Source organism: Dunckerocampus dactyliophorus, chromosome 19, assembly GCF_027744805.1.
Source record: "Dunckerocampus dactyliophorus isolate RoL2022-P2 chromosome 19, RoL_Ddac_1.1, whole genome shotgun sequence".
Lineage (NCBI taxonomy): Eukaryota > Metazoa > Chordata > Actinopteri > Syngnathiformes > Syngnathidae > Dunckerocampus > Dunckerocampus dactyliophorus.
Genome location: NC_072837.1, coordinates 4,396,536 through 4,408,116, shown reverse-complemented (window position 1 = coordinate 4,408,116; position 11,581 = coordinate 4,396,536). Strand labels below are relative to the sequence as shown.

The following is an 11,581-nucleotide window of genomic DNA, read 5'->3' as shown; positions in this document are numbered from 1 at the left end:
GTAATGTTTTTGTCTGACGTGTATGACTGAATAGATACTGACAAGACTCCGCCAAATACTTGTCATTACTGTTTCTTTATGAGCAATGTTACACAAAAACGACTAAAGCGATTTTCACAACACTTTGTGGAAAGGTTGGGGGTAGATGAAGGAATAACACAGTCAATTTCGGTGCAGGTTCAGCTAATGGTAACTTGATTTTTGATCAGTCAAAGATGTCCAAAATGCGGCCCGGGGGACATCTGCAGCTGTTTTTTTATTGGCCACCTCTTAGCATATGTACATGTGTTGGGTCCAAACTTTTTCCACCGAGGGCATTCATCCGCACATCCATCTTCTACCGCTTATCCGAGATCGGGTCGCGGGAGCAGCAGCCTAAGCAGGGAGGCCCAGACGTCCCTCTCCCCGGCAACTTCGTCCAGCTTATCCCGGCGGATCCCGAGGGGCAACGCCTGAAACAAACAGCAAAACACACATTTTATCCAACAGGAGACTGAGGGCAGCACAGTGGACAGTGGAGTATAACACTCTAGCATTCATAGTTAAAGCACAATAACAGGGTAAGCTAACGTTAATCTTTGTTTTTAGCATTTCGAACTGCAGATATAGTCGCTAGTTTTGTTAATGGTAACACGTCAATAGCGAGCAGTACGTTGCTAAGCGAGTAGGTACCGTGCAGTGGAAAACCTTATTGTGTATTTGGTAATTTCCCCTCAGTAACTTCCTGTTGACATCCGACAGGAACGGGTCGGAGCAACCGTGGAGCACGTCGCGCATGGGGACAGGACAGAGCGTAGACTGTTGTCCTGGCCCTTGGTGGCTAATGACAGCCGAATGAGACAAACAGGCAGGAAGCTGTCCTCTGTGATCTCCGTATTTAAAAGCATCCTTGAGCATTGTTGTGTCGCGTTGGCATCCCCTTAAACTACTGTTATTAGAACGAAGGCCGGACTTAAAAAGAAAACTTAAAATAGGTTGTTAGCTTAGATGAGACGAGATGAGTCGTTTCCTTGCTGCTGATAACAACATATCTGAGCTTAGCGATGAGGTTTGCAGTTGTTTTAGGAATACAGTAAACCCTCGTTTACGACGGTTAATTGTTTCCAGACCTGACCGCGATAAATTCATATCCGCGTAATAGTAGGATTCCTTTTTTATAAATCAAGTATTTTTGTAGTTTCAGCATAGAGAACCTGTTTACAACCTTCTACTGTACATATGGTCTTAATATTATTAGAGCCCTCCTGACATAGATTAGCACCCCTATAGTCACCTTTACACTCATATTACCCAATATTGTAGATATAATCACAGACAATAAGCTTTTTAAGACTCGTGCTTGTGTGCGTGTTTTAAAAAATGTCTTCCAGACGAGTGGACAGGAAGTGACGTTGAGGATTCACAGTTGAGTTTTAGATGGAGTATGGCCACAAGAGTACCCCATGTTATTATTATGATTGTGATGATGATGATTATTATTACTGTGGGATAGGCTCCAGCATACCCCCGCCACCCTAATTAGGGTAAGGATGGATGGTTGTTGTTGTGCCTGTTGTGAGATAATTAAAACGTGCATTGACCGCGAACAAGTCTGGTGTGTGTGTTACTAGTGACACCTAGTGGCCAGTGTAGACTACTGTTTGTCAATGTCCTTTAATCCCTTAACCTGTTTTTTTAATTTGAGATCATTTGGTCCCTTTTATGCTTGGCAATTTTCCATTTAGGCCAAGAATACATCAAATTTGCAGATATGCAGATTTTTTTTTTTTTTACTAGTAATAGGCCATAGTCAACCACGAAACAGTCGTCATTTATTTATGAATACATTTTTGAACAACAGGTGTGGTGTTGAAAAGTTAATAAAATAAAAAAACAATTTATTAAAAATAATAATAATAATATACAGTGAAACCTCGGTTAGCATCCGACCATGTGTTTCAGTTAATGCAAAAAATGTACACCAAAATTTTGCCTCGGTTTACGTACATTTTCCAGTTAGCGTACAATACGGCATGCACCTTGTTGTGTTATTAATATACTGCATCAGTCCAACTGTGTTCTTCATGTATTTTTATCACTAAACTTCCTTAGCTTCTAACAAAAACGCTAGCTTGCTAAGTTACAAAATGGGAACCGGGACTGGAAGTCAGCTATGTAGTCTTCCTATGATGTCATCAGTAAATAACTCTCAAAAATGTTAACACAAAACACATTTTCATAGTTTTACATGCACAAACCAATTCTAAATGCATATAAATGATGAATGAAAGAAACAAATGGACATTTAAGGTTACTTTTACCTTAATTGAAGATGTAATTCTTGATGAGACTTTTCCCAAAGACACAAAGTGGCAGCGAGACACACCACGGGCATCAGTTTCCTGTTTTGTCATGAGTTATTTATTGGATTCAATTCAATTCAGTGGTGTTTTTCACCGTCTTATCAAAATGCTGGCACTCGAAACGTTCTTTGGCTCCATTTTGGGTTACTGAGGTGAGAAACACTATTGAATTCATGAAATAACTCGTGGTAAAACAGGAAGAAGCTGTCCGTATGGTGTCTTGCTGCCACTTTGTGCCTTTGGGAACAGTCACATCAAGACTCACGTCTTCATTGAAGGTAAAAGTAACCTTAAATGTTCATTTATCCCTTTCGGTCATCATTTATATGTATTTATATGCGTTTCAATTTGCTTTTTGCAGGTTAAACGATAATTGTAAAACTATAAAAACGTGTTTTGTGTTAGCATTTTTGGCTTTCTGGACCAGATTAATTGGATTTGCATTATTTCTCATGGGAAAAATGTATTTGGTTAAAGTTGGACCTTTTGGAACAAATGAATGACACTATCCAAGGTTTTGCTGTAATTTTTTAAATATAAACTCCCCAAAATATGTTGTTTTTGACCAATGATACTGTCTTTATTTGGACAAAATCGGACTAAATTCTTGTGAGAACATTTTGTGTCAGATTGAGGACATTCAATTTAACCTGGTGGTGACCCATCGCCCCAAAACACAACAGGTGGTCGTCCTTCTTCATCCTCTTCCCCAGGGACAGGTGTTTCCTCCTGTGGGGGTGTATGTATGTTGTGTGTGTGTGTGTGTGTGTGTGTGTGGGTGGGGGGGGGCATCATTGTTGACTCTTTATAATGGCGGAAAAAGAAGCTTTAATTCACACGCTACCAGCCCGTGTCAAAACCCTGCTTCCCTTCCCTGAATGAGAATGAGAGGTCCATTTTTCAAGGCAAACACACTCATTCAAAGTGTCAGTGTTTTTCTCCCCCAGGTTGGCGTCAGAGGACAAAGCTTCCGTGACCCACATCCGGCAGAGACAAACATCCTCTTTGCATAGTAGGGTATTCCTGATTTTAAGTAGGGAAGAAGAATAGAAGTGGGTGGAGCATGGGAGGCCGAGAGCATCCTTTGACCCAAAACGTCCACCTTAGAGCATTACCATTAATACCGACCAATCAGGAGCAAGCAAAAACAAGCCAGATTCATTGGAAACATTCCTCCCCGTGGCCTCTTCATTCACTTTCACTTCAATACACCGTAATCTGACATGTGTCAAGTTACAGTATATCTGAAAGTGTGGAACCTGCCAGAGGACATATCCACCGTCTGATCAGTCTTGGTATCCAAACAATGTGTGTGTTTTGTTTTTTACAGCCGAGACAGACAGTGTCATAAAAACCTGTTTCCAGTGTCTTATCTGCATAGCTGTAAGGACGCCATTGAAAACATCGCCTGCATGTCGCAGACAACAACACGTGTTTTGCCTTTTACAAAATGCCTCCAGTTATATGTTGCTTCATTTCGCCTTATCTGTCTCTATCTGCCTTGTGTAAGAATGGGCGCCAGTGATAATTATAGCCTAATCGAGATTGATTGATCAAGCCAGGAAGGAAGGAAGAGAAGGAGGGAGGGAGGGATGGGAGGTGGAGATGAGCAGAAAGAAAGCGGAGCAGAGAGGTTGAGGTCTCTCTCCTTCTCTGTCACATAGATAAGAGTTGATGATGGAGGTCCCCAGTGGACAAAGATAACCTTTAACTGGAGGTGTAAGGTCAGCATTTACAACGGCACTATTCACGCTGCGTAGGATAAACACATGAGGCGTGTACGTTTTATTTTTTTTTACAATCACAACCCACAAAATTCAAAGTCTACTGTATTTAAGGGTAAATAGCTTACCAAATCAACCGGTTACCCCAGGCGTGTCCGAAGTGCGGTGTGGGGGGCATTTGCGGCCCACGTCTGTTCTTTTATTGGCCCACGGCACATTCTAAAAATAGAATTTAACAAGAAAATGAAAAAAACTCAACAAAAATGGAAAAATCAGCAGTAATTTGACAGGAATAAAGTCAAAACATTACGCGAAACAAGTTGTAATCTCGTTGTAGTTTTACAAGAATAGTGTTGTGATATTATGAGGAAAAATAAGCATTTTAGGAGCACAAAGTTGAAATATTAAAGAAAAGAAATGTTATTTTGAGTTGTATATATTGTATATTGAGAAACAGCAAAACAACAAATAATATTGTCATTTCTGTAATATTAGGTCGTGAAAAAAGTTCTAATGTTACCGAAATAAAGTCAAAGTATGATGGGAATAAAGTCACAATTTCAAGAGGAAAATTTACAAGAAAAAAGTTGAAACAGCTGGAAAATAAAGAAAAAAACAACAACAGCAGAAATGGAAAAAAATAGCAGTAATTTTACGAGAATAAAGTCAAATTGTTAAAAGAAAAACATCATATTATGAGGAAAAAATTAATTTTAATAGCATACAGTTAAATATATTTAAGTGATATTATGAGAAACAAACAAAACAAAATAAAGATGGAATTTGGGGGAAACTGGGCTTGGGGAAAAGTTAGAGTATGATGGGAATAAAGTCATAATATTAGAAGAAGAAAATGTATCAACATTATTTAAGAAAGTTGAAATATTTTGAAAATGAAATAAACGACAACAAAAATGTGAAAAAGAGCACAGGCCAAAGTTGATATTAATAATACCTATATCACTAAGCTGAGATTCATTTTAAAAAATATATAACTTTGTAGCATATCTGTTGCTTTACAAAATATCGAAGTTGAATCTTTTATTTTTACACCCCTGGTTTACGTACTTTCGATAAGGTATTCGAATGCGTTGTCACTTTGCCAATCTTTTTTCTGCTGCTAGAGGGCGCTCTACATTTTCTCCTTCATCAAAACTGACTGTTGTCCCCTCTTGACGGTGCTTGTTGACTGGATAATCGAACTACAGCCATAGTAGCCCATCCTGTACCAAAATTCTTTGCTCCTCAAGTTTATGTTCTTCTTCCGGAGAGCTATTTCAAAATACCCACTTCGGTCTCTGGGGCATTTTTTGTTAAGTGATTCCCGACAACTGACTTCTACAATGGCCTTTCAGTACCCGACTGCTTACCGTGACGAGGCGGTTGTAAGTACCGATAGCCGACTAGCCTAGCACGCTGTCATTATTGTGCCGTTTCATTCATTGGGGCTGTACTATTGTTCAGCATGCTAGTTAGCTTAGCACAGAGTCCTTTTTAGCATGCACATTGACAGCTTCTCACACACTTCGCAAACACTTACCGGCCCTTGCTTTTAATAATTGGAAGTTGAATTGCGAAACGAGCTGTTTTGACAAAAGTATATAATGTCTATCCTAGGTGGATGATTATCATGGCTACAAAATACCGGATCCTTACAGCTGGTTGGAAGACCCCGACAGTGAAAAGACACAGGTAATGAAGCATTATGTATACATTTCCATGATAAAAGCTTCATGCAAGACATGAACGATTTGTTCTATACTTTTTAATTTTGTGTTCATCCACCAGGCATTTGTCAGTGCTCAGAACCAGCTCACCTTGCCCTTTTTGGAGCGCTGTGAGGTGCGAGATCTGTTCAAGGAGCGCATGACTGAGCTGTATGACTATCCCAAGTACAGCTGTCCCTTCAAAAGGGGAAGCAGGTGAGTTGAGCATCCTAAATCAGACCAGGCAGTCTGCTCTATGCTTGGGGACACTTGACACCTAAAGTTCAGAAGAGGTGACCAGCCTGGATGCGTTATGTAATTGATGCGATAGTGCCCCCTGCTGCTTATTAAAGATTATAATAAGTCCAGCACAGAGTGGTGTGAGTGCACCCTTTCCCAGACCGAACTTCCAGAAAAACAGTTGGCTTCCTGTATTGCCCTGATGGAGCCTCCATTTGTCTAATGACCATCTATCTTGTTATGCAGATACTTTCACTTCTACAACACTGGCCTTCAGAACCAGAGTGTGATGTATGTGCAGGAGAGCCTCGATGCAGAACCTACTGTCTTTTTGGATCCAAACACATTTTCTGATGATGGGACAGTTGCCCTGCGAGGTAAACAACCAAGACTTGTAAAAATACATTTGCTTGTTGCTTCGTTTTCCTAACTGTGGTGATGTTTTCCCACCTTCTGTAAGGTTACGCATTCTCAGAAGATGGGGAGTACTTAGCATATGGCACTAGTGCCAGCGGGTCGGACTGGGTGGAGATCCACTTCCTGCGTGTGGAGGGTGCCGTGCCGCTGGACGATCGTCTGGAGCGGGTCAAGTTCAGCTGCATGTCCTGGACTCATGATGGGAAGGGCCTTTTTTATAACTCCTACCCTGAGCAGGAGGGCAAGAGTGATGGTGAGGTCAAGACAAATTTCTTCAGGAACCACAAGGAGAAAAAATAAGATGATCCCTAATTTTCCCATTTTGCAGATGTAATTCATATTATTCACACCATTAACCCATATTGCATTGTATTTTAAGGCACGGAGACCTCAACCAACTTGCACCAGAAGCTGTACTTCCACATTTTAGGAACACCGCAGTCCGAAGACGTGCTGTGCGCCGAGTTTCCTGATCACCCCAAGTGGATGAGTGGAGCTGAGGTATTTTCTTTCCCTAAAATGAGTTGGAACTTGTGTGTTCAGAGGTGATTGATGGCGCACATGTGAACTGTGCAGGTTTCGGACGATGGACGCTATGTGCTGCTGTCCATCAGGGAAGGTTGTGATCCTGTCAACAGACTGTGGTATTGCGACCTCAAGACTACCCCTCAGGGCATTACAGGCATGTTTGCCATTACGCTTTCATCTTACGTAGAGTGGGGTATTTTTTACATGTTATTCCATATCTTTTTATTTTTACCGAATTTTGTGACATGCAAGTTGAACATAATTTTAAAAGTAATTTAAATATGTAAATAATAACTAAGTAATAAATTCACCATTCAATATAAAATAAAATCCACAATAAATTGTCATAATTATCATAGCAAAACCAGCAACTATACAGAACCATGCAAATTAAACTGAAAATTTGAACACAACGCAGCAAGTTGTCGCACAGTTGTGGCGATGTTAGACTACCGTTAGAACGATTAATCCTGCATGCAAGAGTCGTGTGTTAATTGAGCAAAATGAAGTTATTTACAAGACGTTACTTGTACAATATCACCTGAAAGCACTTGTTGCAGGTGATATTGTACAGTCTGCATCTTTTGAGGTGAAGGACAACCAACCTTTTGAGTGTTTCGGCCTGAGCATTTTAGCTCGACGCTTACCGTTGTTTGTACAGGTGAAAAGCTACCGTCAAAACAGTTGACTTGGCGGTAACTATACCTCATTTTTGACTCATTTCAGCGCCTCTAAATTAAATGAAGCACAATAACTGTTTTTTGGCTCATTACCACCGTTTACGTTGGCACCGTGTCATTACAGTACAGAGGTTCAGTACACATCCCTAATCCTTTTTAATTCTTTGTGTGATCCAAATATATGGTTCTATCTTGATGTGGTCATCTTTCCTCTTTGTAAATCCAGGACTTTTGCCATGGGTGAAGCTTATCGACAACTTTGATGCCGAGTACGAGTACGTAACCAATGAAGGCACAGTTTTTACGTTCAAGACAAACCTGGACGCCCCACGTTACCGCCTCATCAACATCGACTTTGCCTCTCCGGCTCAGAGCAAGTGGGCCGAGCTCATCGCTCAGCATGACAAGGACGTCATCGGTGAGCAGCATTTTGAAACACGCCTTAAATCCTTTTGAATTTTTCATTTCACATGTTCTGCTCTCCCGTACTCGCAGTGTTCGCCACCTGCACATACTCCAGCTACCTGTTTGTGTGCTTCCTCCACGACGTAAAGAATGTCCTAAAAATGTATCGCCTGAGCTCGGGGGAGGAGCTCAGGACATTTCCTCTGGATGTGGGCTCTGTGGTCGGGTTCACGGGACGGAAGAGAGACTCTGAGATTTTCTACTATTTCACCTCCTTCCTCTCTCCAGGTACCACTCACCTGTGGTTATATTGGTTTGATTGCAAGATGTTGTGATGATGTTATTTAGATTTCAAAACATTTTTTGCCATTTAGAAATAAATAGAAATAGATAAATAAAAATAATTAATTCCAATGAATTTTTAAGTAAAAGTTTAACTCATTGCGCTCTCTGCTGGTTGCTACCAAGTACTGAAATCCATCATGTCGCACATGATTCACACCAAATTCCTAGAGATCAAATACTGGTTAAACAATTGTCGTAACTAGTTCAAACTCCTTTTAAAAATACCAGGGCTTTTACTGTATTGCTTGGGTAGTTCATAATTGTATTAGATGTAAATAATTATATATATTTTTTTCTTTTGGCATCCAGCCATCATTTACCACTGTGACTTGACCAAGGAGCCTCTGCAGCCTCACATCTTCAGAGAGGTCACGGTCAAAGGCTTTGACCCTTCAGACTACCAAACCACCCAGGTAATATTAATAAATGGTGGTCATGTGGCGCTCCTGTCTTGTCAGCACTGCCATTTCCATCTTGTGATGTTTCCTCTCCAGGTTTTCTACACTTCCCAGGACGGCACTCAAGTCCCCATGTTCATTGTTCACAAGAAGGGAATCAAAATGGACGGCTCCCACCCGGGCTTCCTGTACGGCTACGGCGGCTTTAACATCTCCATCACGCCCAGCTACAGCGTCTCCCGTCTCATCTTTGTGCGGCACCTGGGCGGAGTCTTGGCCGTCGCCAACATCAGGGGAGGTGGCGAGTATGGCGAGACCTGGCACAAAGGTGATGAGGATAGAGGGACGCTTTTGGCATATGACCAAAGATGCATCTTATATGCTTGTGTTGATGAGGGCACACCCTGTTGACAATCTTGAGTGTTTTAGTGCTGCTTGATTTTTGTAAATCACATAATTTAGTTTCTCTTTCTCTCTTTAGCTGGTATGTTGGCCAACAAGCAGAACTGCTTCACAGACTTCCAGTGTGCAGCAGAGTATCTCGTCAAGGAGGGATACACCTCTCCATCCAAACTCACCATCAACGGAGGCTCAAACGGCGGCCTGCTTGTAGGTATGTCACTAGCAGGGTGTAACGAAACTACCTCCTTCTTCTGCCTCATCCATCGTTGACATATGTTCCTCCCTCCCAGCGGCGTGTGTGAACCAGCGACCCGAGCTGTTCGGCTGCGCTGTTGCTCAGGTCGGCGTCATGGACATGCTCAAATTCCACAAGTTCACCATCGGCCACGCTTGGACCACTGACTTCGGCTGCTCGGAAGACAAAAATCAGTTTGAGTGGCTCATCAAGTAAGTGGAACACATGGTCACCATGGAGCCATTTTTGCTCTTATTATAATACTGGTAGACTGAAAGTACCATTCTCCCAGGATAAAGCCAACCTATTAGCAATTGGCCATGTTCATTTTTGAGTAAATCAGTAAGCTATCAGTTATTTAATGGTTGCTAATCAGGATGGGCATTATTAATTGATTGTTTTTTTTTTTCAACATAGACAATCAGTTATATCAATTTTAGATGGCAGAAAATACTAAGTGTTTTTCCACATAGTGTGCTAACCGACACAATATTGCATAAAATATATATTTTTAGTTGCTTTAGGTTAACCTGCAGTTTAACATCTTTCCACTTGATTCCCTATATTATCCCTGCAAACTTTCTGAAATACAAACTATGTAATCACATATGAAGGGTCTACTGTACATGCATGGAACCTTTTTAGTTCCATAAAAGGAAAACACACTTAATGTTCGTCTCGCATTGTTTCCCCACACTTCCTCTACACTTCTTGGAATATATGCTCCCTCCCCATCCCATCCCACCTCAGATACTCCCCACTCCACAACATCCGAGTCCCAGAAGACAACGGGGTCCAGTACCCCGCCGTCCTCCTGCTGACGGGTGACCACGATGACCGGGTGGTGCCCCTCCACTCGTTAAAATACATCGCCACCCTGCAGCACATTGTGGGCCGCAACACCAAGCAGGCCAACCCTCTGTTCATCCTCGTGGACACAAAGTCGGGTCACGGCGCCGGCAAGCCCACCAGCAAGGTCATCCAGGAGGTGGCCGACACCTACGCTTTTATCGCTCGCTGTCTCAAAATCTCCTGGGTTAAATAAGTCACGCCTCCCTTCAACGTGTGTTTTTGTCCCGCCTTTTCCTTTTACTGCCCAAGTCCCCCCAACTAAAAGAACTTGAAAGAACCCCAAGTCTATGGACAAGACATCCACATCTTTCTCCTAATGTCAACACTGATGATTGAAATTGGAGGCAGACTTACTGTAATCAGCCAATCAGATGCTGTCATGAGTGTAGTAACTTCCTGTGTCACCGGATGGTCCGCCTACATATTATTTATTGTTTACTTATTTGTCATGACACTACTTTGTGCAAAGTGGTGATTCTGCTGCATGTTGGCAGCATCGCTACAAATATTAGTACAAATGTGTGTGTGTGTGTGTGTGTGTGTGTGTGTGTGTGTATGTGTGTGTATGTGTGTGTATGTGCATGCGTCATTCCCCATACAGTCAGACAGATTTCTACCTCTTGACATATGCTGATTGTTAACCTTTAGAAAGGGAGCAAAACACAATGTTGCAGCCACAATAAAAATCTTTTTTAAGCAGTGATACATGTGTTGGTTCTTCTCCAAAGTCAAAGCACCTCGGAACACTAAAACTTTGTGCAATTTACAAACCCATAACCATATAGTAAAGCATCCCCTGTATGACAGCACAGGGGAACTGTCACTTTAAAGATATACAGTATATGTGGAGTATCCCACCTGCAATAGAACGAAGCAACAATGATTTGAGCATTTCATTTATTCCCTGCACAAATTCAAGTCGTTTTTAAAAAGAACAATTTGAACTCATTTTAGGTTTTCAGCCCAAATAAGACGTTGAATACATTTTGCAGTAACCTGCCTTCAGGGTTTACACCACTACAATCAAAGGAAAATCTCTTAATACTATCATACCATCTTAAAAAAAAAGTATGAATAATCCAACAAATCTTTATGGTGCTGTGAAAATCTTCAAATATACTTGAATTTGACCCAAAGATGCATTTAGCAGATTATTTGAAATCTGGTTTAAGCATTTACCTACATGGGATGATGCACAATAAAGGAACTTGTATCTCACTTTTGCCTTTGCACATTTTTGATGGTTTCCCTTCATCGGGTATTGAATCATAATGACTCTTTAGCCTTTCAGAAACTCACCAGCAGGT

The 11,581-nt window shown here is 41.4% G+C and overlaps 1 protein-coding gene across 1 annotated transcript; it reads left to right on the top strand.

Moving 5' to 3' along the window:
- Positions 1-5,256: 5,256 nt before the first annotated feature.
- On the top strand, positions 5,257-10,977 carry prep (prolyl endopeptidase). The gene is made up of 14 exons (XM_054761789.1): positions 5,257-5,451; positions 5,684-5,758; positions 5,855-5,988; positions 6,259-6,389; positions 6,473-6,682; positions 6,809-6,930; positions 7,006-7,111; positions 7,864-8,055; positions 8,133-8,330; positions 8,697-8,800; positions 8,882-9,113; positions 9,267-9,398; positions 9,478-9,634; positions 10,173-10,977. The coding sequence occupies exons 1-14, from the start codon at positions 5,320-5,322 to the stop codon at positions 10,465-10,467; spliced, it is 2,220 nt and encodes a 739-aa protein (XP_054617764.1). The 5' UTR covers positions 5,257-5,319; the 3' UTR covers positions 10,468-10,977.
- Positions 10,978-11,581: the final 604 nt, after the last annotated feature.

Bases quoted from the DNA above. Each gene is read 5' to 3' on its own strand.
- prep (XM_054761789.1), top strand. From the start codon at position 5,320: ATGTTCTTCTTCCGGAGAGCTATTTCAAAATACCCACTTCGGTCTCTG. The intron at 6,683-6,808 runs GTGAGGTCAAGA...TTGTATTTTAAG, and splicing joins GCAGGAGGGCAAGAGTGATG to GCACGGAGACCTCAACCAAC. The intron at 9,399-9,477 runs GTATGTCACTAG...CCTCCCTCCCAG, and splicing joins AAACGGCGGCCTGCTTGTAG to CGGCGTGTGTGAACCAGCGA.